Source organism: Triplophysa dalaica, chromosome 19, assembly GCF_015846415.1.
Source record: "Triplophysa dalaica isolate WHDGS20190420 chromosome 19, ASM1584641v1, whole genome shotgun sequence".
Taxonomy (NCBI): domain Eukaryota; kingdom Metazoa; phylum Chordata; class Actinopteri; order Cypriniformes; family Nemacheilidae; genus Triplophysa; species Triplophysa dalaica.
In genome coordinates this window covers 11,579,013-11,605,155 of record NC_079560.1, presented here as the reverse complement: position 1 = coordinate 11,605,155, position 26,143 = coordinate 11,579,013, and the positions used below count along the sequence as shown (strand labels likewise).

Genomic DNA, 26,143 nt, shown 5'->3' with positions numbered 1-26,143 from the left:
AGATAGATATTGGTTTTGCCGGTTGATGATTAATACCAGCTGTGAATTATCACAATGTGCTTAAGTAGTCACGTCACAGGAAAATAAGTGAACAGTGTCCCAATTTGAAGAGAGCCAGGGGCCTGGTTCAGGACCTATGGAACAAGGGAGCTGATCGAGACACAGGGATTATCAACTCTGTTGTAGAGATTTTTGAATCCGGTCTAAAATGGAAGATAATTCTTTAAATCTTTGCAACAGAGGTGAAGGGAGTGCATGTTAGCATGAACACAATATACTGGTTTAAAAGGCCTATAGACCACCACAATTATCAACATAAAAAAAGTTAATAAATGCTTCTTTCTTTTCACAGATCCTGTGATGAAGCAGTCTTCAAATACAGCAGTGTCTGAATTGCAAGTGTTTAATTGTTTGTCATTGATACAGGTTTAACTGAAAAGTTCTCCAAATGGTTAAAAATAGCACAGCCATAGTATTTTACTGATATTTCGTTTATAATGTATTTTGGTCCAGGAAATATATTAATTATTTGTTGTTCTAATTTTTTAAAGTTTTAAGTTTTCTAGATTTCAAAGTGTATAAATGCTTGAAACTAAAAATAACTTAAAGTACTGGTATTTTAAGGGTTCAACGTCCTGCCTTGCGAAAGCCCAGTGCATCTCCTTGAGCTTCAAATGTGCTGTTTAATTATACTAAATCTCTGTTTGTTCTATTTGCAGCTAAATTTATATAGAGAGCCAACTGAAATGAAGCCTGGACCTAGCGACGAACTTCACATGGCTTTCAAGTCGCCCATGGGGGTCCTTTTAAAATAGGGATAGTTCACCCAAAAATTATAATTGTGTCATCGTTTAATCACCCCAAGTTGTACCAAAGTTTCAAATATATGTTTAAAATAAAATGACTGTACAAAGAAAAAGGACGTATTTTTTTCCCTAATAATTAGTTTATTTTGTACAAGTCAATAACATTATCTTGATCCTAGCAGCAGTATCTTTTGTTTAGGCCAACGGAATCATGACAGCCCCTTTTCTTATGCTTATTTTGGAAGCACATGGCCATTGATTGTGCATTGTGTTCTCACATCCATTTTTTACATTTACATTTTAGGCATTTGGCAGACACTTTTATCCAAAGCAACTTACAGTGAACTTATTACAGGGACAATCCCCAGGGACAATCCCCCTGGAGCAACGTGGAGTAAAGTGTCTTGCTCAAGGACACACTGGTGGTGGCTGCTGGGATCGAACCAGCAACCTTTTGATTACCAGTTCAGTGGTTTAACCCACTAGACCACCATCTCCACATCGCCACACACATCCTGCATCTTAGCCGTGCCCCCTTGTTTCCTTATTCATTATCCCCATTTCTGTTCACGCCCTTTCACGCAATTCAGTGACCACAGCATTTGAAGACTGCTTCATCACAGGATCTGTGATGATTTTATCATTTTTTTAGCTTTTATATAAAATGTGCCCTGTTGCCCTCGTAATGCCTCTTTTGTTCCTCTCCTATTTAATGCCCTTGTGTTTGCTGTCCTGTGATAGATTGTTTATCTTCATCCGTCTTGTCCTGATGCCGTTGGTCTGTCTTTAAGTTAAGTTTTGATCAAGTTTTATTTTGTTAAAGTATATTGTTTCCACCTCGAGGAATGTAGTTTTTTTTTGAGAGCTGTCAGCATACACTGCAAAGAATAAATTACAAAATACAAAAAGCAGCTTAACTTATTATTATTGCTGTTGTTATAATTACCCTTGCTGAACCACACAATGGTGACAAGAACTTTGTTTCACATTTAAGGCTGTTTACACTATAAACAATTTGGTTAAAATAGGGCACAATATACTGTATTAATATGACTGAATTTTCTGTATTCATTTTTTATAATTGTTTTACCTGTATTTTACATTTTGCTCTGCATTAAATTATATTTTAGAAGTGTCAGAAAAATGTTTTACTGCCAGTAATTTATCCGTTATTTTACAGGATGTATTTTTTTACAGTGTAGATCTATGAGCATACACAACATTTAAAATGGATGGTTTTTAGATTAGGAATCTGACATCAGAGTTATTGTTTAAGGCAGGACACTTAATGTAGGCTAATGCTCGATTCTGAGATGTTGTTCAATTTTGCTTTTGCCAAATACACATTGGGTGTTTGTGTTAAGCCTACTACACCCTTGTCTGTCTGCTTCTGTAGCATTATTCTAAATGAACCAAAACAAGCTGCATATATAACTGCATATTTCAACATAACATTTCAAGGGAAAAGACTCTTGATGTAAGTCATATTAACTAATAACTGGTGATATGCTTTAGTTATTTTGTTTATCCTATTCATCTGCAATGCCTGAAATACGTATGCAAGTTTGTATATTTTAATTATACACCTAATTTCCCCACCAATGAGGCGATTCTGATCAGGTTATTAATTTTAGTGAATTCTGCAGTGTTTTGTTTCCCGAATAAGTTAGCATGTATGCCAATGATATAGCCTACTTCCTTAGCTAAGTTCTACCTAACTCAATAGCTCATAAGTGATGGATGTTAGCAAAACTTTTTTAATCAAAAGTTGAATCTTTTAACATTATCAATGCACACTTAACTTCCATAAACATTTGTATTGGCAATAATAACAGTAAGAAAATATCAACCAATGATGAAAAACTACTGCTCATTGTTTGCTCATGCATTAACTAAAATGAACAAATACAGCCTTATTGGTTTCTGCCTGTGAAAATTGAAGTCTTTTTTCGAGTCTTCCTCTACAGTTTGCACCAAACCACTGTCATTCAACTGCAGTGCAAAGGTATTCTGTTATCCATGGCTCCCTTAAGATACAAACAAATAGGATTAAATCTTCATCTTCTATTTAATTTATTTATTTTTCAGGGACTATACACCCAAAAAAAAGAACATAAAAGACAACGTATAAGAAAACAAATTGCTTGTTTTTTTCTGAATCAACACATTAGCAAAGAATGTATAACACCAAGAGGCGAAACCCGGGGTATTTTTGGTAAACAGCCACTAGGTGGCGCTTCAGCAGACCGCCATTTTGGGGTGAAAATGCCGCAGACACCCACAACAGGGCGTTAGGAATTCTCAAATTAAGTTATGAGTAAATTTTATGACACTTACAGTAATGTTGTATCGTCTTATATATGTTTTATGATATCAGTTCTGGAATCCAACCATTAAGCCCACTTAATTGAGATATTTTCAACTTATTCACCTTAATTTACTATTACTATTATTAGTTAATATTACTCCACTGGGTCTGAAAGTAATATTGTACGTTTTAGTCCCCTTGAACACACTACAAACATGATGATCTTCTAGAACCATGATTACAATTTTATAATTTCATGAATTTAATGTCAAATCCAAAAAACACCTTCAAAAAATAATTTTATAATGGTTTTAATGGAAAGGGCTAATGGTTCAAACTGGTAACCATTAGAATGTCTGTTGTGATTGCTATTGTTTTTTTTTAGCAAGGATGCACTGCTGAGAAAACAATAGAGAAAACTTAATGAGTGATGAAATGTGTGATCAAAACGATGATGAAAAATCATTCTTATAGTGTTTTATATTATTAATATAAATATAAATAATATAAAATATAATATAATAACAGTCTTTTCAATATTTTGATATGTAGGACACTATATAGTTATCTTAAGCATGTCCTTATTTTGTTGGAATTAATAAAGTGTTTATAATGCTATTACTTGATAATTCACATGGTTTCTAGAAACTAAGGTTTTTCTTCGTGTATTTTCATCATTCAGGTTGGATTTCAGCTCTATTTTATATTTATTGATATTGCCATCACGGCAGCTAAAAGGTATTTGACTGCCGATTCGCTTTCACTCCAAAATGGCGTAAACGCAGGACGTCTACAGGGGGCGAGTGTTGTTGACATTAGCACAGAACATAGGAACAAATACGGAAGTGGGCGTGTCCGACCGCCGGAAGTTGTCACGAACCTGAGGTGAATGAAAAGTGGAGAAACGTTTAAACGTGACCACGCCGGGGGGATAAAATCTTAATTTTTACTAAGGTATCATCTCTTTTATTGTTTCTAAATCATTTATAATCACACGTTACGCTGGGTCTCGTGAACAAATTGTTTTTTGTTTATGTAACGTTAGAGGGGATGTTTGTTAAGGAGCTCCCGGCCTTCGCAGGCCCGTGCGCGCTCTTTGTTTCATTTTTGCCGTGTATTTGCGTAACGCATATAGAATATACACTTTTGTTATAAGGTTTGAAAGATAACGATTTTCCAAAGCAGACATTTTATCAGTCAAGCCAATTGTGCTTACCTATTTGTCGAGTTTTAAATAAGTATCTCGCCTACCACAAAAGGTTGAAAAGGTGTGATGATCGCCAGAAAGACTTGACTATAAATAGTCAGTATGCTGGAAGTAACGCAAACTGTTGCCGCTCAAGCGTCTGTTTGTATTTATACATGTTTCTGTATTGGCAATATTTGTGGGATTTTCTAAACATTGTTTTATTTTTATTTAGCTTGAAAGCATTGTGTTATCATGGCTGATGATGAAGGATTTGTTGTCCGTGTACGGGGTTTGCCTTGGTCGTGCTCTACGGAAGAAGTGTCCAGGTTTTTTTCAGGCAAGCGTTTGATGTTTAGGTAACATTAGAGAATGTCTTTAACACATTTAAAGAAAATCATCAATTGAATGTTTCTTTTCAGGCTGCAAAATTGCCAACAATGGAACAGCCATTCACTTCACATACACACGAGAAGGCAGGCCGAGCGGAGAGGCATTTGTGGAACTGGAGTCGGAGGAAGAACTTAAAATTGCGGTCAAAAAAGACAGAGACACCATGGGACACAGATATGTAGAAGGTGTGAATAGTTTTGTCGTTTTCACAGTTACTTTGGATATAAGTGAATGTTCAAGGACAATTCTCCTATATTGTTTTTTAGTATTCAAATCGAACAATGTGGAAATGGACTGGGTTATGAAGCACACTGGTCCGAACTGTCCAGAAACAGAAGGGGATGGATTGGTCAGACTGCGCGGACTTCCTTTTGGATGTAGCAAGGAAGAGATTGTGCAGTTTTTCGCAGGTACGTCCAAATCGTTTCCAGAACCCCTTCATATGTTCATCGGAAGAAGTGATGGCCTCGCATAGACCTCACTTGAAGTACATTTGGTCATTCCCATGGTTGCTTGAATAATTATGCACTATGAATATCTATTGGTCCTCCTTTCCATTTTTGACTGGATATTTATCTTACAGCGTTGTCTTTCCAAATTATTTTACCGTATTGGGACTTAAATATGTTCTTTGTCAGCTACCAACTCTTGGGATGGCCACTTTACCATGTAGTCTAAACCAAGTTATTGGAATGCTCGCCCACTTGTTGACCATGCTCCCAAGTGGTGGAACTCTCCCAATAGGATCATTCATTGCAATGTGCTTTTTTGTTTTAATTTTCTCATTTTCATTCAAGAAAAGAAGAAACATTGTAAATGGGCATGTGATTTATTTAATATGTCCCCGTTGGGGTTATCTGTCCTTGGGTTGAAGGGTTGGAAATCGTGCCAAATGGGATAACATTGCCGGTGGACTTCCAGGGGAGGAGTACGGGGGAGGCCTTCGTGCAGTTTGCTTCACAGGATATAGCTGAAAAGGCTCTAAAGAAACACAAGGAAAGAATAGGGCACAGGTGGGGATGGATGGTTGGATGGTTAAGCTGTTTTTCTTATGGTAAACACTTTAGTAAACACAGTGGTATGCAACATGAACCTACACACGCCACATGGACACGTATTTACCAGAAAGCTCCCAGGCCTCAAAGGATCCTACCTTTCCTCTCTTTTATTTTTTCCTCATTTAAGTAGAGCAGTGATCGCCATCGAAAGAAAATGTCTGGAATTAAAAGGAGGAATGCATATTTAATGCACATCAATGGTGGCCTTGGTCATCATGGGAGAATTAAATTTGTATGCATACAAGTGCCTTGCAGCAGCTTGTTTGAATGCGATTGAAAGAAGAAAACTGTAATGTATCTTATAGATTTGGCACAGTAACTTTGTTGACTGTCCTGTTTAAGTGCTAAAGCTAGTTCACACTGGCCCAACAAACCCTAAATTCCAAAGGTTGTTGGATTTTGTTGTGCGTTAACCCTTTTGGTGTGTTGGGGCAGTGTGAAGGAATCCTACAAGCAACGCTAGAATGTCTAAAATCTTGCCGGTTTTGCAGCAACGTAAATCAGGGTGGATTTATAAACAAAATGCTATCAATTTTGATATTAAATTCTGAATTCTTGTTATACATAACAACAATACAGGCTTTTCTGTAACTCCAGCAGTATGGGGTGGCATTAGTAAAGCCAAGGTTATTGGTCCAGCTCCCAGGGAATGCATGAACTGTGTATGTACCCAATCGCATCGAAAGTCGCTTTGGATAAAAGCGTTTGCCAATGCATTAATGTAAATGCAGGTGAAGTTCCATAGTACAGTTTGTGTCCGTTGTACTTCTGAAATGGTGTGTTATGGTTGTGTCACAAAATAAGAATAGGCACATTAACCAGATCTGTACGCTTGTAGGTACATTGAGATCTTTAAGAGCAGCAGAGCTGAGGTGCGGACACACTATGAGCCCCCGCGTAAAGGCATGGGGATGCAGAGACCCAGCCCATATGATCGACCTAGTGGAGGCGGCCGGGGCTACAATGGTATGAGTCGTGGGGGGTCCTTCGATCGGGTGAGACGTGGAGGATACAGTGGAGGTGCGTTCAGATTCTGTCTCTCAATTCAATTTGTATATATGGCGCTTTTCACAATTTACATTGTTCCAAAGCCGCTTTACAGGAGAAAAACACAAAAAAGGTAAAACATAGCACAGTGCATGGTGTTTATAGAACAAGCAAGATCCTTCTAGTAAATAATATCTAATAAATGCAGTTTTCCGGTGGTTTATTTAGCATATTATGCATTAAGTGAATGGTTGGCTAAAAAGAAGTGTCTTTAATCTAGATTTAAATTTGGAGAGTGTGTCTTACCCTCAAATAGTATTGGGAAGGCTATTCCAGAGTCTGTGATACTTTTGCTTTGTCATCCCTCATATTTGTTTTTGCTAACTCTTTACTTTTTTATAGGAATGTCAGATGGTCGTTACAGTGACGGTGGTAATTTTCAGAGTACCACTGGGCATTGCGTTCACATGAGGGGGCTTCCTTACCGGGCAACAGAACCTGACATCTACAACGTAAGTGAACTGTTTGATCCATGTTATTGTAGCAATTTGTAATATTTCAATGCTAACAATATTTGATCTGTAATACTTGTTTTTCTCGTGCAGTTTTTCTCTCCTTTGAACCCGGTGCGTGTGCATATTGAGATCGGCCCAGATGGTCGGGTAACTGGTGAGGCGGATGTTGAATTTGCAACCCATGAGGATGCTGTAGCTGCCATGTCAAAAGACAAGGCGAATATGCGTAAGTTACAAGAATTCAGAAACAAGTAATGCAGAGAGAAGCTTGTGTATTCATATTAAATGTTATTTCTTTATCTTTTTTTAGAGCACCGTTATGTTGAGTTGTTCTTGAACTCGACAGCAGGGGGCAGTAATGGAGGCTATGGAGGGCAGATGATGAGTGGAATGGGTAAGCTAATGGTTTATCTCTGATATGAAACTTATTGTTTTGTCTATTAGTGTAAAGTCAGGTCTGTTTGCCATTTATCTCTCATGCAAAATCCACCCACGTACACTGGAAATGTTGAGTTTAATATTTGTACTATACAGGAAACCAGTCATCTTATGGGCACGGAGGACAACAAATGAGTGGAGGCTACACGGGAGGGTACAACAACCAGTCGAACATGGGAGGCTACAATGACTACAGTGCGTTTAGCCATGTGCTTCTTGTTCTTGCTTACCTTAAAACAGTCTCTATTCTCTAATGTTGGCAGTTTTCTGGTTTCAACACACATTTTCTCTCATTTCAACAGACAACCAGAGCAGCATGAACAGCAGTTACTACGGTGGTAGTCGTGGCTCTGTTAGTATGAACGGCATGGGAGGAGGATGGGGCATGTAGATACACCTGAAGGAAAACGTGTCTTATATGAGTCTGTTGCTGAGGCCATCATCTTGATTCTTTGTGCCGATTTCATAAAGAACCAGTTACTCCTAACCATCTGTATTCCGATCCTCCCCCTTGGAATCAGTATTATTTTTTCCCGCGGGGGTCCGCTCAAGTCATGGCGATTGTCCACTAACTCCATTGGTAATGATTGTGCGTGTAAATATCTTACAGGCGTATCCCTCACTTCGGAGACTGTAAAACACTGGCCTTGCATGGCATGGGGTGTTTCGGCTTCACTTTTTATAATGAGGAAAACACTTTGTTGAGTCTGCTTTTTAAAAATAAACTGGAAAATGGTTTCTTTTTGTGTCGGGCTACTTCAGTACAAGACGGTTCCATATATTTTATTTTTTGTTATTGTAGACATCTCGGTCTCCTTGTTTGTATTGTTAATAAATGTGCATTAATGTCTTGATAAAAGAGGCTTTTTATTTTTTCTTTCACAGTATGTCAGTACAAAAACTGATTAGATCGAAGGTCCAATAATAAACATAGTTGAAACGCAACTGAATTGGCAGATATGTATGATCATCTCTTAAAGTGTCTGGGTTTATGTTTATATATTTGGCCTAATTGACTTTTGGGCACAAGGTGGTGCCAGTGATCCACTTGGGGATAGTATACATAAGGGATTCTGTAATGTCAAATAAACCTTAGTAGATGTATATGTGCCAAATCCATATAATAATTTGACATACTTTTTTTCACCGATGATCTTATCTTCAGAAGTCAGAAAGCTGCATAGGTTTCTCAAAATATGTTATAAACTACGTTAACACTTCAGATCGCGTTGAGTTGATGTAAACCGTGACCAACACAAGTGTCACTTCCGAAAATCGGCCAGTCAGTTTAATACTTAATCTTGAATTATTTCAATATTAGCTTTGTAAGTGTACTGAATGATTTATTAGGTGTGGCCAGCGATTCATAAAGGGGAAGTGTGTGTGCGCGCGCGCGTCTGTGTCAGTCTATATTACTGCACGGGATCTCTGTGCCAGGCGACGCGCCGCTCGTCCTCAGCACTCACATTTCAGTCCAGTTCTCGGGCGGTGCTGGAAGCACCAACTTTTGATCCTCTCATCTATCGGACTATACTCGAAACAAATATGTTACGAGTTGGGATCATTCGCTTTCATTGTCTCGGTAAGTGTTTCATAAAAAGATTTTTGTTCAGAATATGAGTGCTGTAATCATTTACATTGGGACCTGCCCAATATGAGCATGACTCCGTGCGCATGCTTCTTACGGGAGTATGAGACTTGGACCTTTTAATTTATCTGTTATTACGAGATATGTTTTACATACCTTTAGTAGTGCCTCTTTAGTTTTGTGTCTAAAGCACACCGAATATGTGTTTAATGGTTTCTTGTGTTACAGTATTGGTGTGCAGTGGCGCCTTTGTGGACAGGTATGAAAGTGCCAAACCCAGTACAACAGTGGTCAACTTGATTCACACTCTGGAGGAGACACGCACAACAGAACATCTGCTGGCCGAGACAGTACATGTGGATGATAATGAATATGATGAAGACTTTATCTCTGGGGATTATGAACTTTACCAGCCAAGAGGTAAATCTGATTCTTTTCACATTCAGCATCATGCTCTTTATAATAGTCTAAACAACTAAATAAGAGATGCCAAATAGTTGCTGAATTTAAATGAACATGTAGAGCCCAGTAGTGAAATTGTAATCTTTTTGCTTTTAAGAGTGTTTTTTTGTTGCTGTGGCCCTTTTTGCTTTAATAAAAGCATCGGCATGTGTTTCCCAGTATGATCTGAGAATGTTTCAAAGAGCATCTTGTGTAAACAAACTTGAGTCAATGTGGTAAAAGGGATAGTTCACCCCAAAATTGAAATTTTGTCATCCGTTGCTTACCATCAGGTTGTTCCAAACCTGTTTAAATGTCTTTGTTCGGCTGAGTACACAGGATAGTAGGGAAAACAGATACTATGGCAGTCAATGGGGATCTGATCTGTTTGGTTACTGACATTCTTCCAAAATATCCCTTTGTGTTAGCAGAACAAAGACATTTATAAAAGGTTTGGAACAATCATGAGGATGAGTTAATGATGACAGAATTTTCATTTTTGGGTGAACGATCCCTTTAATGTCACATATGATTAGTAACCTAGAAAAGGTCCAAAATCCTAAACCAATAGAATCCCAAAAATGTTTTAAAATATTTTGCGTTATTAAATATATAACAAGGTTAAATGAAATAATCCCAGATTTATATGTGATCTCAGACTTTTGAATTACTTAAATTAATACTTACTTAATTTACTTAAAAACAAGTCTCTGTAGATTTTGAAATTACACCTGATGAAAAATACATTTAAAGCAAAGTGGGCACAGATATTGTCAAATCTTAAATTTGCTAAATTTTGTTTAAGTGAATATCAGCGTGGTTGTTGTATGGATATATCAGGTATTTGTACTTTTGTAACATCACATTCTGATTGCTAACTGCAAAGATTAATGACGATTATTGGACAACAAAAACACATCCGCAGAGAATTCAAGTCAGCGTTTTATTCACAGTCTATAACACGATATTAGATCATCATGGACTTACATCACTGCTCTTTCTTGCTCAACAGTGGCTTTTTCCACAAAACCCAAACATCCGTCTTTGATGCCCACTACTGAAAACAAGAGAAAAGGCAGAAGGAAGGGCAAAGGAAAAGGCAAAGGCAGGAAGAAGAACCCCTGCCTGAGGGAATACAAAGATTTCTGCATTCATGGAGTGTGTCATTATCTGAAGGAGTTACAGTCTCATACTTGTGTGTGAGTTTCATGCACTTCTTTTATTTTCTCTTTTTCTCTTCTCCATTCTTTTGTTGTTAAGGACGGGTTCCTTTATCAATGAGCATCATGCTGTAAGTTATTTAACAAAGAAAGGCATGTATCCATATTAACTTTCCAGATGTGATTTATCCAATCTGACCTAATGAATAAATATAAAAACAGTACAACATTTGCACAAAAAAAAAGAAAAAAAAAATTGTTTATAGAAGATGCCTTTGTATATCAAATTAACACTTTATTTTTGAATGTTTTGTGCTACAGATGTGAAGCAGGTTTCTCAGGGGAGAGGTGTCACCTGTTCACATTAGCAGTAGCTAAAGTGGAACAGCGTTACAACCGGACCACAGCTTTAGCTGTAATGGCAGTGGTCTTGTCTCTTATGTGTCTCACTATCATTGGTATTCTCCTGGCACTAAGGTCAGTTTTCTTTTGATAATTTACACAAAAAACACTTGTATTCTGTAAATTCCTTGAAAGGACTGCCGTTTACTGTGCATTTTTGTTACAGGTACCACAAAAAAAATGATGATGATGTTGAAAGTGAAGAAAAGGTCAAACTTGAGACAACCTCAGTAAAGTAGTCATAAGGGATAGAAGGTAAATAGTTTTCAATAAATGGCCATAGTTGTCTGATACCCCTGAATTCTCTTTGTGTTCTTCACGAAGTGCTACATATAGTACACTTACTGTATATAACTATTCATAATAATTTATGTTAATAATGTATCATTGATTTGTTATTATTTATTATCTTTTTTAGAAGGCTGAAACACCAAATGAAGATGACATGACAGGAGTCTGATAATGTCTGTCAGGGTGTCTTCATCCCAAAGGTTACACCCAAAAGGAAGTTGTATTCCCTCTATGATGGCTACCAACACTGGAAGAATATGCAGAGCAAGGACTTTCTCCGCAACATATTGAAGGGGGTGTTTATGTATTTAAAGGAACTGAAGTACAGAACATGATGAATGTAATGTCCCCCTTTTGCATCAAGTTATTATTTTCTTATTTATTTGAAAAAGTGTTTCTTGTAACTTGTAAAAAAAAACTTGTAATTATTTATTTATGTATAGTTATTTATTGTGAAATGTAACAATTTTTTAAACTTTTTTATGTTTTTAATATATGAATATTTATTATTGATGAATACAATCAAATGACTTTTCTAATATTGTACATTCTCTTTAAAATCAGATACTGCATAGAAGACCCTCAGATTATTTTTATATAACCATATATCTATACTGTGAAAATAAAAACAGGTGCTTTAAAAAATACAATCACACAATCATAGAAATGACGGTGAATGTCAGAGTCCCTTGGGTTTGACATTGTTTGCCTATAGAGAATTGAAGCAGACGTCACGCCCTATTTTGCATGTTACAGTGGCACCGCCATCTTGGGAGGAACATACTCAGCTGCTATCATTGTTTTGATATGTGGAAAATATTCGAAAAATCGAAAAATGAAAGACTACGTAATGCTATCGGAGTTTTAACACAGCAAGACCGACCTACAATAGCTATGCTTCCTAATCAAAAAAAGAAAAACCGAAAACTCCATTGAATACACTAGCAGCGATCCTACCAAGATGGCGCAAAATTCAATGCGGCGTGACGTCGATCAACAAGCTCTGTTGGGTCTTTTTATGTATTAATGAGAAAGTGTAGCTTAAATTAAGTGAAATAAATAAAAAAGTTAATATATTTGTCAATGTATTTCTGATCTACAATGTTTACTATAAATGAGACAATTGAAAAGACTTATAACAAAGCAACTGTAATTTTTGAAACAATGCTATATTTCAGTAGTGTTTAGTGTTATTGGGCATTGGAGAGAGAGGTATGAAAGTATGTTTGTCACACGAATCTGCTAGTAGGCCTATACTGAAAAGGCTTTTTTAGGGCAATAGGGATACCAATGTTACTCTTAAAGTTCATAAGTATCTTAAAGTTTCTTTATATTGTTATTTATTTTGTAAATAGGAAAAAATCTCACAACTATACACAGGACAATAATTACAAACACTTTCAAATGTTTGCTTATATTGCTCTGATGAAGAAATATCTCATATGTTGTACAAAATGTTAATACTTTTTAATAAATTGTTAATAAACTGCAGTAGCCCGTTAAAGAGAAACAGCGTTGTCGTGTCTTTTGTTATCACGTGTTCACTTAATCTGATATGTTTTATGTGCATATTAAGACACAGAAGTTATTTTATCTGGGCTGTATTGTTGAAAGACTATAAATCTGTTTTGGACAGGACTTTAATGGCCCTTTCAAATCCATAAAAAGCTCGCTACGTTTTGTTACACGGGTTTTGGTTTCACGCATGCGCAGTAGCGCATTTTACCTCAGCATCATGGCGGCCCCCGTGGACCTCGAGCTAAAGAAGGTAAACGACGATTTACAGCAATAATAAGTTGAATATTTACATTAGTCCTGATAAATTAGTAAGGGAATAGATTTTAATGCACGTTTAAGCCGAATAATACTATGGCGTGGTAAAGATGACTTTATATAGCAGGATAATAGCTAGCATAGTGGCAGCTAGGTTTAGTTTATCATGCATTTTACGTCATTATATCAGAAAATACTCCGTGACCATGTGAATTTACTACAATATTCCATATTTATTACAGCTTTTGTTATTAACTAAAAACTGTAAGCAGTGTAATAAACTTTGTGACTATAAACAGAATATGTTGTATAAATTCAATACCGAATTTTATTTAGTTAATTGTGTAAGTACTATTTTACATAATCTCTTGCTTCATTTATTTAGCCAATTAATTACCAAAGACAGTACGTGCTGATGTCATCAGAAAAAGGTTTCCTATATTCGAGGGCTGCTTGATTCAGACTGACCAGTTGCAAAACCTCACTCAACTCTGCCTTCTTTTCTCACATGTGTTTACCTGTAGGCTTTCTCAGAGCTCCAGTCCAAAATGATTGACACACAGCAGAAGGCGAAGCTTGCAGACCTGCAGATCGAACAGCTGAGTCGTATGAAGAAACACGCCAACTTCACACATGCAGAGATCACCCTGCTCGTCAACAGCACCCGCATGTACGAGGGAGCAGGACGCATGTACGTGCACCCGCCCAATCAGCTTTGTTCAAAATATATCATGTGATTGAGCCTTTTGTTGTAGATTATAACAGATTTAAAAAAAATCTTCCAGGTTCATTTTACAGTCAAAAGATGAGATTTCAAATCAGCTTTTAGAGAAGCAGAAAACAGCAGATGACAAGATCAAGGAGCTTGAGGTGAGTTTGAACATATGAAGCATGCACAAACACTAAAGGCATGTCATTCTATGTAAAAGTACCTTGCTTCTCAGGAATACTGTTTAACATGTCTCACCGTGACAAGATCTTTTAGATAAATGTAGTTGGACGTCAGCCAAAAATAATTACTGGAATGATTTGTGCAAAGCAGGTTGATTCTATTAAAAAACGACTAGACTCAGCATAAAAGCAGTGATGTGACCTGGTATAACATCCTCTATAGAGGACTTCCACTTTGAACTGGGTTCAAACTGGGATGTGATATGTTTGCTCAGGCCACATTGGAGAATTAAAGGTCTTTGCGCTGACAATCCGAAATTTTTGTATAAGCTTTTTCGTATTTGGATCTCGTTTGTACGGTGTCTCTGAATTGTCCAAACACCTCTCAAAATGCTTTCTACGGATGCGAAAAAAACGGAAAATTATGATTTATGATGGACAACAATATAGCAGGCAGTGTGTAAATATGATTGACACAACGTGAGGTCCTTTCGGATGCAAAATTCAGACTCGATGTTCAATGGCCTTAACTCCGCATTCTGAAGAAGTCACTCAAACCACATTCTGCGGAAGTCAGATATGCATGTGAACTCGCTGCATATCTGTTGTTAATGACAGTATGTCACCATGATTCTCAGACAGTTCTCAGAAGCTAAGAGTACTTGCCCCATTGATAAAAGACCAACTTTGCAGTTTATATGGGGCTTTGTGTTAGATCGTATGCAGATTATACAGACTTTACAGAAGTGCATTATCTTGTATAATTGTCTTTGATTATATGCTCTAGATAAAGGCAAAGAAATATATACATTGAACATGTAAATCTTACATTTTTGAGACATTTGTGTAATAGTGTACTGATCTATGTCTTTTCATATTATGAGATACGCTCTCCTGACGTGGACCTGTGTGTAGATGTGTCTTAACTGATCACCTATAATCATATTACCCAAAACAGATCAGGGGTAAATAACCCCTAACCCAGTGTTATGAGTCTTGGTACTTTTCCATTACACCCTAAAGGATTAAAATGTAAATTTTCTTTTTGGGGGGTGTGTGAAATATTTATAGAAGAGTGATAAATTAATTTAATACAAGATGTGTGCACACAACAAGCATTGTATTATATACGTTACGGTGACAATTAGGGTAATGAATCGAAAATCAATTCCAATCCTGGAATCGAAATCAAAAAATTCCTTGGTGAACATTTTCGGAAAATGTGCATGTGTAAAATTATGTTGTTATACCGTATTTTTACTTTAGGAACCATGGTTTAACTGTGGTATTTGTAGTAAGCACAGTAACTATAAATTTACTCTCATTATTGCTACAGTTTAAACTTGACATTTGTAGTAAAACTATGTTAAAACAGAAAGTAATAAACCCAACAAATACCAATAGTTGGGAACTTGCTACACTTATTATGTATTATATTAATAAAACAGTGCTCAGAATATACAGTATATGAGTGGCAAGAAAAAGTATGTGAACCTTTTGGAATTTCATTTTTTTTTTATACATTTGTCATAAAATGTGATCTGATCTTCATCGAAGTCAAGTAAAAAAATCTGATCGCTCATGTCTTTATTGAACACATTCAGCATTCAAAATGGCAGTGGAAAAAGTAAGTGAACCCTTAGAATTAATAAGTAGTTGACCCCCTTGGCAGCAATAACCTCGACCAGGCGCTTCCTGTAGCTGTGGATCAGATCCGCACATCGTTGAGGAGGAATTTTAGTCCATTCTTACTGGCACAACTGCTTTAGCTCTGTCATATTCTTTGGATGTCCCATGTGTATGGCCTTCTTGAAGTCACTCCATAGCATCTCTATTGGGTTGAGGTCTGGGATCTGACTTGGCCAGTCAAAAAGGCAGATTTTGATTTCCTGAATCCATTTTGTTGTGGACTTGCTCCGGTATTGGGTCGTTGTCCTGTTGCATCTCCCCCCTTCTACACAGTTTCAGCTGACGTACAGACATTCTCACATTATCCTGAAGAATTGTCTGATATACTTGAGCATATATCTTCCCCTCAACGATTCCAAGCGGGCCAGGCCTTGATGCAGCAAAGCAGGTCCAAATCATGATGTTTCCTCCACCATACTTTACAGTTGGGATGATGTTTTCATGATGATATGCCGTGCATTTTCAATGCCAGATGTAGCGTGTTTTTTTCTAATTAGTTCAATCTTAGTTTCATCAGTCCACAAAACATTTTGCCAATACTGCTGTGGAGTGTCAATGTGCTCTTTGGCAAACTTCAGGTGTGCCAGTGGCTTCCTTCGTGGTGTCCTGCCGTGGATACCCTGCTTGTTCAGTGTTTTACATATTGTAGACTCATGAATCGAGATGTAAGCAAGTTCCAATGATGCCTTCAAATCTTTGGCTGTCATTCGGGTTGTTTCTTTACTTCATTGATGAACCTTCGTTGTGCTCTTGGTGTCATTTTGAGTGGGCGCCCACTTCTTGGTAGAGTAGCAATAGTCCCATTCCTTGCTATTCAGTGCACTACTTTGGAAAATAACCACCACTCTTTAATGTAGATATATGGTGACTTTGTCAGACAATGTTGCAGTATAAATCAGGATAAAATGTAAAAAGTGTTTAAAAAGTGACTCATTGTTAACGTGTAGTATCATGGGTGGTGTGTTTTTATATTTGTTTCCTGTTTTGACAACAGAAAAAATAAAGATGTAAATGGTAACAGCTTTTTGAGGTGTTCACTTGTATTACAGTATGTGACAGTTCAGTTATAATATGCCTTCAAGTCTGCATGATAAACCTATGAACCTAACACATATTGTCGCTTTGTGTCATAGTAAGTACAATTTTGACTATTATTTGTGCCCCCTTCAAAAATTGCTCTTGAGAAATGTTATGTTTATTGTCCCCCATGACTGTCAAATACCTGTCATATGACTGGGATTTACGTGACGCAGAAGAGGATCAATTGAATGAATGATAAAGTTGTTATACGGTGGAATTTCGTAGGTGGTTTTCTTCAGACCAAACTCTGTAATGTGTGGGAAGAGAGTTGACGCATTTTTTCATGATTTGACTTCTCAAGAACTTGTCGTATTAGAGGAAATAGAGATGAGAAATGTCATCATTATCCCTAACAAATGGGGGCCTCTATGTTTTCCTCTTGTGTGATGTTGTGTTGAAATCTCTATATCAACATGGCATTTTGTGGCATCACCGTTATTGCAAATCAAGTTGATTCTTATTTCGTAAAGTTGGAGGTTTGTTGTAGCATTAAAGTGAATGTTACGCAGCACATGAAACTTCTGACATGTTAGTAATGACCACATCAGAACGCACAGATGGCATTCACAAGCTTCAGTTCTTTGATCGCATCATTTATGGTGAAAAGCCTATGGATGCTCACGTGTCTACTTGATCTTTAAAAGCAAGTTCGGCCACCTGTAGCCTCGCGGGAGGTCCTGTCTCCTGTTTCAAACAGCTTTCCGGTCAGAGCAGTTATTGTTAACAAATATGAGATGAGAGATAAGCAGCATGCTTTAATCTTTTGTTACTCAAGGTATGACGAACACCTCTTATCTTCGTTTGTAAAAAAAACAATGCAGTCTGTTGCTATGTGCCAGGCTACGACACTAATGCCTTTCTGCGTATTTCACATATGGTCAAGATATTTTGGTCGGCGCAGTGTTCGAAAACTTCATGACAAGGATGGGAGTAAGCATATTTCCTTGTTCTTGGAATTTAGAGTCGTGTCTAAAAATACTGCTATCTCACAACGCACACAATGTTGGTTTAGAGATGACACCGGAATCATACGTATTTCCTTTCAGTCTAAATAAACAGTTTTGCAGGTTTCTCTTCTAATTCTAACTCATTTTATAATATTTTTCTAAGATCGTATCGACTGGGATGTCATTCTTTTCCACATTGCCGCATACTATCATGAAAAATCTGTGTGTCAAATGTGTGGGCGTGTGAGCAAATTACATCACGGTCCCTTGATGCGAGTGTGTAGAGTCGGTTGTCTTGTCCTGTCTTGTGGTACAGTGAAACCAAGCACAGGTGAGACGTATTACAGTCATTGGGTGTCAGGTAAAATAATCTAGTTCACCTTTCATCTGTCTGGGTTTGATGTGTCATACAGAGTTGTTTTTATAAACATAGATTCAGATGTTGACTGAGATGTTAAAAAACGTCTCTCTTGTCTGAGCTGTAAAGTTCTAAAAAGATCCAAAATATGGAAATTCTGCTATAATTTACTCGCCCTCATGCTATCCCTAATGCAAATGTATAATTTGATATTACAATGCCATCATGTTGTCTTCTTATGGGGATCAACATGGCAAACCTCCATAAAGTATGTATAGCATTGGCTGCAGTGCATTGGGCAGTTTGGGTGTTAACCTCGGCTGTGACATCACCTTACATGAACGCAGTCCGGGTGATTTTTGGAATGAGGCCTAGGGCTTCCCTCGACCAACCGAGCCCAGCCTCGCCTTGATGACAGCTTGCTTTATTACACTGCCCTTTGGTCACTATGGGATACACATCGCTCAAAAACAAAACATTTTCTGCTCATCCAGCAGAATGCAGTCACTGCATAATGGGCATTGCTTAGAGAGAGGGAGGTCTGATGAGTTGACTGGCCTTTAAAAGACATTGCGATGCACGTTTGTGATCAAGCCCTGCATCACACAAATTTTTCGAAGGCCTTCTTGCATTTGTCACGCCTGTGTACAGTCAGACCACATGCCATTTTCCCCCTAATACCGGGACCGTATTTAGACCACGGGGAGTGAATGAGCTCATGGCTCCTGTGATCTCTTTAGTCCGGGTGAGGCGGCGTGTTTCCGAGGTAACATGATGTCGTCAGCATCTGAAAGGTGACCTGGCCCACTCAACGCCCGCGTGATGCCCTTGCATAAGTGATGACTCTCGGGGTGACAATGACTCAACTACCAATTCCTTTATGAGGTCATAATTGGCCCTCGATGCAGATGGGCTGTATGCCCATAGTAGGGAGGAGACTGCAGTGTAGCGTGTGAGAGATACATGTTGACAGGGCTGTTGTGGGGTTTGTCGACTGCTTTCTTTGAAAGTCTGAGGTTTGTTATGCATATAGTGTGGTATAAGCTTTAACCCAAAGCAACTGCATTTAAACTATACATTCTTGAACAACCTTTGCTCGACTGCCATGCGCTCTACCAGATGAGCTATGACTTTCTTTCGTTTTCATTTCTTGCACTGATTGCAAAAAGCGAATTTCTGTTTAAAAGACACCTGTAAGAATACACCTTTTGTTTCTGCATAATTACACACGACTGAAGCTCGAAAGCAGTTTGCATATCTCACCTTAAGGTAATCGAACAGAAAGCGACCTTTCTCTAAAGGACTTGCCCCGAGGCAAGTCCTTCCACCACCCTTTTTCTGGAATTATAATAGCTGCGGCAGCATTCCTATGGCAGTTGTTTATATACAATTTTGCCCATAGCAGAAAGCCCTTATCTTCTTTGCAGCTTTTCCGGCCCGTGCTGGTTTGCGGAAGGTCAGCATGCTTCAGAACCGTCACCTCTGCCTCCCATAGCGGAGCCGACGACAACAAACGGCTCATTTACGACAGCGTCTGCGCAGACTATCTGCCCTGTTCTCTGACAGAAGTTACTGTTGCTGACCTTCTGTCCCTTTTATATATACGATTTTGCTCATTGCAGAAAGCCTTTATCTTCTTTGCAGCTTTTCCGGCCCGTGCGGGTTTGCAGCATGTCAACATGCTACAGACCCGCCACCTCTGCCTCCCGTAGCGGAGCCGACAACAACAAAGAGCTCATTTACGACAACGTCTGCGCAGACTATCTGCCCTGTTATCTGTGCTCTGACAGAAGTTACTTTTGCCAAACTTCGGTCCCACAAGAGGATCCATTCAGGCCACAACAATGAGGGCTTCTGCGGCCTGATTGAGACAAAGCTGCAAAGAGAGGGCCACAAGACATCTCTTTGTGTTGTCTTCCGCATTGTTAAAGGAAGGTCAACTTTCTGAGGTATCATTATCCGCATGGAGCACAGTGTTTCCATAACACATGTTCGGGCAGAGGGGAATCCCACATTAGAGGCAGCTTTTGTTGGCTTCATAACTTTGATGCTAACCAGTTTATACCAGAATCTGAAGCATTCGTTGATCGTTATTCGATTTTTACATGGTAAAAATAGAGGATTCAAATGGTTGCGTTTCAAGGGCCAGTGGAGTGCGAGGCCAGTGGAGATGCCCAAAACCGAGAGACACGCACACATAAACCAAGCAAAGACATTCATTGAGTTCAAAAGAATGATTGTTTCACATTCAGCCCAGTAGAGATGTGTAGGAGGCCAATGGAGGCATCAGTTAGCAGCGTTTCTGTTCCTGCACACACTTTCACTTACACTTGACATTTTTGCTCTTTTTGTTTTTGTGGGAACATCTTCCTTATTCATTTGACATTCATGCATTTGACAGACGCTTTCATCTAAAGAGACTTACATTGCATTATACTAAACATTTGTTTCTAAGTATGTGCAATCCCTGGGATCGAACCCCCGACCTTGGGGTTACTAGCGCCAATGTTAACAACATTATAGCCTTTGGTCATGTGTAAGGTTAGGAAAGTTTGTGCTCTCTAAGCTTTAATTATTGAGAAATGTACACAATGTGCATTTTTTTCACTGTTTAATTTCATGTGTATTTTGTAATTTATGGCCTCTCTTTACACGGCAAAGGTGGCACAGAAACTGAATCTGAAGCGGTATTAATTTACACAGGTATTAAAATAACCACAAAAGCACAGTTCTTACATATAAATATAATAAAAACGATATAAACTCCCCCCAAGTTCAGACACTAATAAAAACTATGCATACTTTGGACAAAAGCAATATTATGCTATAAATGCAACATTTTGAATTTCCTAGCTAACAAACACTCCGTAGAAATGTGTTATAACCGGGCACCTCACCGCATATTGAAAGATGCCAAGAGTTGTTTTAAAGACCCAAAATGTCACTGGCAACCAGGTAAATGAACAGTTGCGGTGTTACTGCAAATGTTACCAGAACATTGTCATGTGTGAAATATTGTCCTCAATGAGATGCGTTTGGAAATATAACTGCAAAATCCTGCATTTCAATCTTAGCCCGATGAGACTCAAATGATACACACTCCTAGGGCCGGGTATCTATGCTCAAGCGCTACTGTCCACACTCCTACTGTCCTCACTTTACGGTCTGGACCGAAGCACACATACATTATTATGATGCGACTGTTTTGAGGTTAGAGAAGCACAATTGAGTAATGTTAAGTTTGTGATTTATTATTATGGTGTTGTGCAGACCCATCTGCTTAAGTAACACGAAACCTATTCACATAACTCCTGCAGTACTGCTCAGCACTGCATAATGGCTGACAAACCTAATATTTGATGCAGGTTGAGACGCGGTAACACAGGTCTACATGTGATCGTGTCACAAGTATCGGAAGGTTTTTCCTTTGAAAGGAGAGGAGCTAAAGGAGGAATTTAAACAATTCATGTCATGTTCAAATAAAAAAAATCTGCATTCCACACCTTAGTCACAAACATTCATACTCCCAAACATCTTTTCTCATTAAATCATTTTTTCTTATTAAATCATTTTATGAAGCAATGAGACAAAAAAATTATGTTTGAATTAAATAAAAAAATCTGCGTTGTTATTAAGATCCTAAAACAAATGTGTGATTTTGGCTTCATCTTCACTCTCTTGCTTCCTGTTGACATGGCAATGATGACGTAGTTTAGAACGGCTTTATAGCGCCTTCATTTACACTAAACTTGAGCCGCATGAGAGTCGCCTTTGATACTAGGGTCTGAGAAAGGTTGGAGCCGGCATATTTTAGATCGGCTTTCATGCACCATTGCGTCTTTACACAGAAATTGAATCCGCTACAGAGACGCCTTACCTAGGCTGTGTAAAGACGTCATTATATTATATGGATGGTCCATATGCATTCAAGTACAAGCCTGTATAACTTTGTTGTGAAGATATTTTGAAGAAGGTTGGTCACCAAGCAACACTGACCCCCATTGACTCCCATTGTATTAACACAAACCACCAAGACATTTCTCAAAATATTTTACTTTGTGTTATGCACAAAAAAATGAATCGTATAGGTTTGAAATGACATGTGGGTGAATAAACTTACTACATTTTTATTTTGGGGTGAACTTCTCCTTTAACCCCTGAATATTGACTGCCCCTTGAACCTCAATCCATGGTCACAATACTATTGAAGCATAACTTAAAATTCATCTATCCTGAAGACAAATCTTCCATCATTAAAAATGACAAAATAACGCAATTACTTTTACAAACTGAGGGAGTCCAAATTATTGTCTGCGCTAATGGGCAGCATGCTACACATACTTGGGATACAGCTTATGTTGTATTTAGATCAAAATAATGATTTCGGGTGAATTCAGCAGGTAAATTGTGGGTGTGCTTATGACGTTCTTATAGCTTGTGGTGTTCTGTTTCCATGCGTAATACGTCAAAAAGGCAGCCAAACAAGCCGTAGTGCCAGTTCAACCGTTTTTACACTGTTATCAGATCAGAGGGGAAGTTACCCACATTCTGCACACCCCTCCTAATCCTCTCCATTGTTTTCCGTTCCAGTGTTGCCATTTCAAATATTTTCTTGACCTTTTTTTGGCCTCTCCAACCTATAAAAAAGTGCCTTTTTTGAAGTCATCCGTAACGGGCGGCATAATGGAAAGCAGTGGCCTAGATAAGTTGTTGTCATATCTCTAATCGTGCTGGCTCCGAGTATTTTTCTCTTCATCGAAGGCCTGCAGTTTGATTTCAAACCTGTGGTTCTCATCAAACCTCACCCTTTGCTTGTCTGTTGTGGTGTCGCTGCAGACGTGCACACGTAAAAGTTGCGTATGCAGAAATACACAAGATGCTTTGTGTGTAAACAGGCTGGGTGAGATTCCAAAAATAAACCTTCTCTTTAAAGAACAATCGCCTCTTCCTTTTTTATAGGACGCGGTTCGGATGCAAGTCTCTTTTCATGTCTTTTTGTGACACACTTGGCATTGTTTTATCCCACCAGTGCTGAGGTTGAATGGAACATCTGTGTGCACACTGCCACAAGGCTCTTTTTTCATGCATTATGGCCAGGAAAAAAGATTTTAAACCCACTAAATAACAGTTCTTTAATAGTGGAAAAACACTTAAGGTGTAGGTTACTCATAGGCATTAGTTTCCTAGATGCTAGATTCAATGTAGGGTGGATGGAGGAAGGGTGGGATTCACAAACAGCATTGAGCTAATGTACGGCATTGCTTGGTTACAGCTCGTGTAAACATATAGCGTACATCAATAATAAAATATGCATCAGACCGCAAGCCATGTGTTTTGAGCGTCACTTATGAAATTCCAACTAACTTTTTTAAAGACTTATTAGCTGATCAAACCCCAAGGATTGTGTCGTATTGTTAAACCCGCTAAGTGGTTTATATAAAGGTCAGGAATAAAAAAAATGACAACAGTTTTCACAAAATGCTTTTTGATTTACTTGTGAATGTGAGAGATAGTCAGGGTGCCACATCGCCCAGGGCAAAGGTTTTCTTACTCCTCCTCTCTCTCGCACTCTCTCTCTGTGTGTGTGTGCGTGCGTGTGTGTGTGTGTGTGTGCGCGTGTGTGGGTGCGTGCGTGTGTGTGGGTGCGTGCGTGAGTGTGTTGACTCACTTTTTTTACAACGCATGGCAGGAAGACTTCAGGCAGGGGCCTGTTTCTATATTCTGACTGCTAACCAGGTGTCAACCAGAGTAAATGTGATCACATTCTGAGACCTATCTTGCGCAACACATTCAGACTTTCTCTGGCACACACACACACCTTTGTTTAGACAGAACTGAGATACTGAGACATTTTAAGATTTAGTTGTCTTCTATAATATTAATCTAATGTTAATCTATAATAAAATTCTATAATAGACATTGAAAAACTATAAAATTTGTTGGTGAAAATGCGTTAGTTAACAACGTTTTTAATCGTGTTAAATCGAGAGGATATTCTTATCTTATCCCGAAGAATTTTAACAACTTGTCATGGCAGCTTTGGGAGTTGGAGGGTGTGTTTGACAAAGCTTTTGACGTTGCGCTGACTCACAGCCTCCTTTTGAAATGAATGCAAAATATGATTGTGCAAATAACGATCATGGTTTTGCGGGTTTAACCTGATGAAGTTTGTTTTTTTCTGTTTTCTCTGCAGCAAAAGAAGACGTACCTTGAGCGCAGTGTTAAAGAAGCAGAGGATAACATAAGAGAGATGCTGATGTCCAGGAGAGCCCAGTGAAACTCCACACCCATCCACACGCCATAAAACCTGCTCCATCAACTTTGTATAACCATCCCCTTAGTTTATTCATGCTTCTAGCATGTGCTCTAGAATACTCATGACAGCCGAGCAAGAGTAAGAGTCATTTGTCAGCTAAAGAGAGGAAGTTTATTTAAGTGAGTCTTCAAATGAATGTACTGTTTACAGTCTGTCTAATATACCCTCTTGTGACCTCTTAGTTGAACTTTCACACCATTCTGTAAGTTGTTATTTGCTGTTAGAATTCTTTATAGATTTCTCATGGTATGTAAAATACAATAAAGGGTGCATAATGTTTTTTTGTGTAAGCAGGTGTGAACATGGTAATAAAGATGACTTTAAAAGACAGCGGTATGGTTGTGTGTGTGTCATGGAGAGCACAGACAGTCATTTAGATATGATCTGATATTATGCGTTATTATGGAAACCATTCATTGCTGTTTTTTGGGAATGTTACATCACTGGTTTCCTGTCCGTTCCTTTGGACATCCTTTACTTGTCTGATTTCAGTTTCCTGGTTTATAATTTGTTTAATTATAGGATTCGTTGAAAGCACTTTGCTTTTGCATAACCCCCAGAGAAAGATGTTACACAAGCCTGTGAAAACTTTTAAACGATGACCTTAAAACTGGAAAAGAGAAATAGGCTAGACTTCTGTTTAAGTCTTCTCCAGACTCTCCTTCCTGCTTCTTTCCTGTGTGTCTCAATCTGTGATGATGCAGATGTTCGTCTGAGTGATATCCTTCTTTCTTCCTCCAATAGCTTTTGAATATCTTGATTGATCATATTCAGAACAAAAGTTTGTGTTTAAATAATATATGTCCGTGTATTGTGTATTTTACTTTTGTATTTATAAACACATACACATATGTACACATATTTACCAATTATTATACATGAATGTTTATTCATTTAAATATTTGTCTTAAATATGAATGTACGTGTTTATAAATACAATATATAACATATATTATGTAAACACAAACTTTTATTCTGGATGTGATTCATCACCAGCCCTATGTTTATAAATCCTAAGTCTACTCTTTACTAAAAAAAATTATAAATCTTAACAACTTACTGAATGTAAAACTTTTATAATAGGTGAGCTGGGGTCATCATTCCTCCCAACGAGGTTCTGGTTTATTATCATTCCTACCAATGTTGTAGTTTCTCGTTGTCCTTTTCTGAGACTTCCAACTGGTCCCAAAATTGTTGTAAATAATTAAAGTGAATTCCCTAGTTAGTTTTCACAACTATAAATTCTAATTTATGTAACCAGGCAAACTTATTTTTGCAAGATGTGATAGGCTACTTTTTTATAAACTAAATGTCATTTGGATATCGATTAACTGTATTGTAAAGTGCCCAGACACAATACACAGATGTATTCCACACAAATGTGAACTTTACATATTGGTATCTACTGCCATCTACTGACCACAGTAGTAATTACACCATCTGTCCCATTTAGGTGTGGACATTGTGAAGTCATGTGTTCATTGCTCAGATATGGGTGGATCCAACAGCACAGTGG

At 38.0% G+C, this 26,143-nt stretch overlaps 3 protein-coding genes across 3 annotated transcripts; all 3 read left to right on the top strand.

The window, feature by feature from the left end:
* The first annotated feature begins 3,967 nt into the window (after window positions 1-3,967).
* Window positions 3,968-8,429, top strand: hnrnph1l (heterogeneous nuclear ribonucleoprotein H1, like). The gene is made up of 11 exons (XM_056731195.1): window positions 3,968-4,068; window positions 4,536-4,640; window positions 4,723-4,878; window positions 4,960-5,103; window positions 5,568-5,706; window positions 6,590-6,771; window positions 7,141-7,250; window positions 7,344-7,479; window positions 7,564-7,647; window positions 7,788-7,886; window positions 7,994-8,429. Exons 2-11 carry the CDS (start codon window positions 4,556-4,558, stop codon window positions 8,080-8,082), a joined length of 1,224 nt encoding a protein of 407 aa, XP_056587173.1. The 5' UTR covers window positions 3,968-4,068; window positions 4,536-4,555; the 3' UTR covers window positions 8,083-8,429.
* A 140-nt stretch (window positions 8,430-8,569) lies between these two features.
* On the top strand, window positions 8,570-13,083 carry hbegfb (heparin-binding EGF-like growth factor b). Its single transcript, XM_056731196.1, has 6 exons — window positions 8,570-9,273; window positions 9,508-9,699; window positions 10,733-10,919; window positions 11,202-11,357; window positions 11,449-11,537; window positions 11,701-13,083. Exons 1-5 carry the CDS (start codon window positions 9,237-9,239, stop codon window positions 11,519-11,521), a joined length of 645 nt encoding a protein of 214 aa, XP_056587174.1. The 5' UTR covers window positions 8,570-9,236; the 3' UTR covers window positions 11,522-11,537; window positions 11,701-13,083.
* A 197-nt stretch (window positions 13,084-13,280) lies between these two features.
* Window positions 13,281-24,957, top strand: pfdn1 (prefoldin subunit 1). The gene is made up of 4 exons (XM_056731302.1): window positions 13,281-13,341; window positions 13,871-14,037; window positions 14,132-14,216; window positions 24,505-24,957. The coding sequence occupies exons 1-4, from the start codon at window positions 13,309-13,311 to the stop codon at window positions 24,586-24,588; spliced, it is 369 nt and encodes a 122-aa protein (XP_056587280.1). The 5' UTR covers window positions 13,281-13,308; the 3' UTR covers window positions 24,589-24,957.
* Window positions 24,958-26,143: the final 1,186 nt, after the last annotated feature.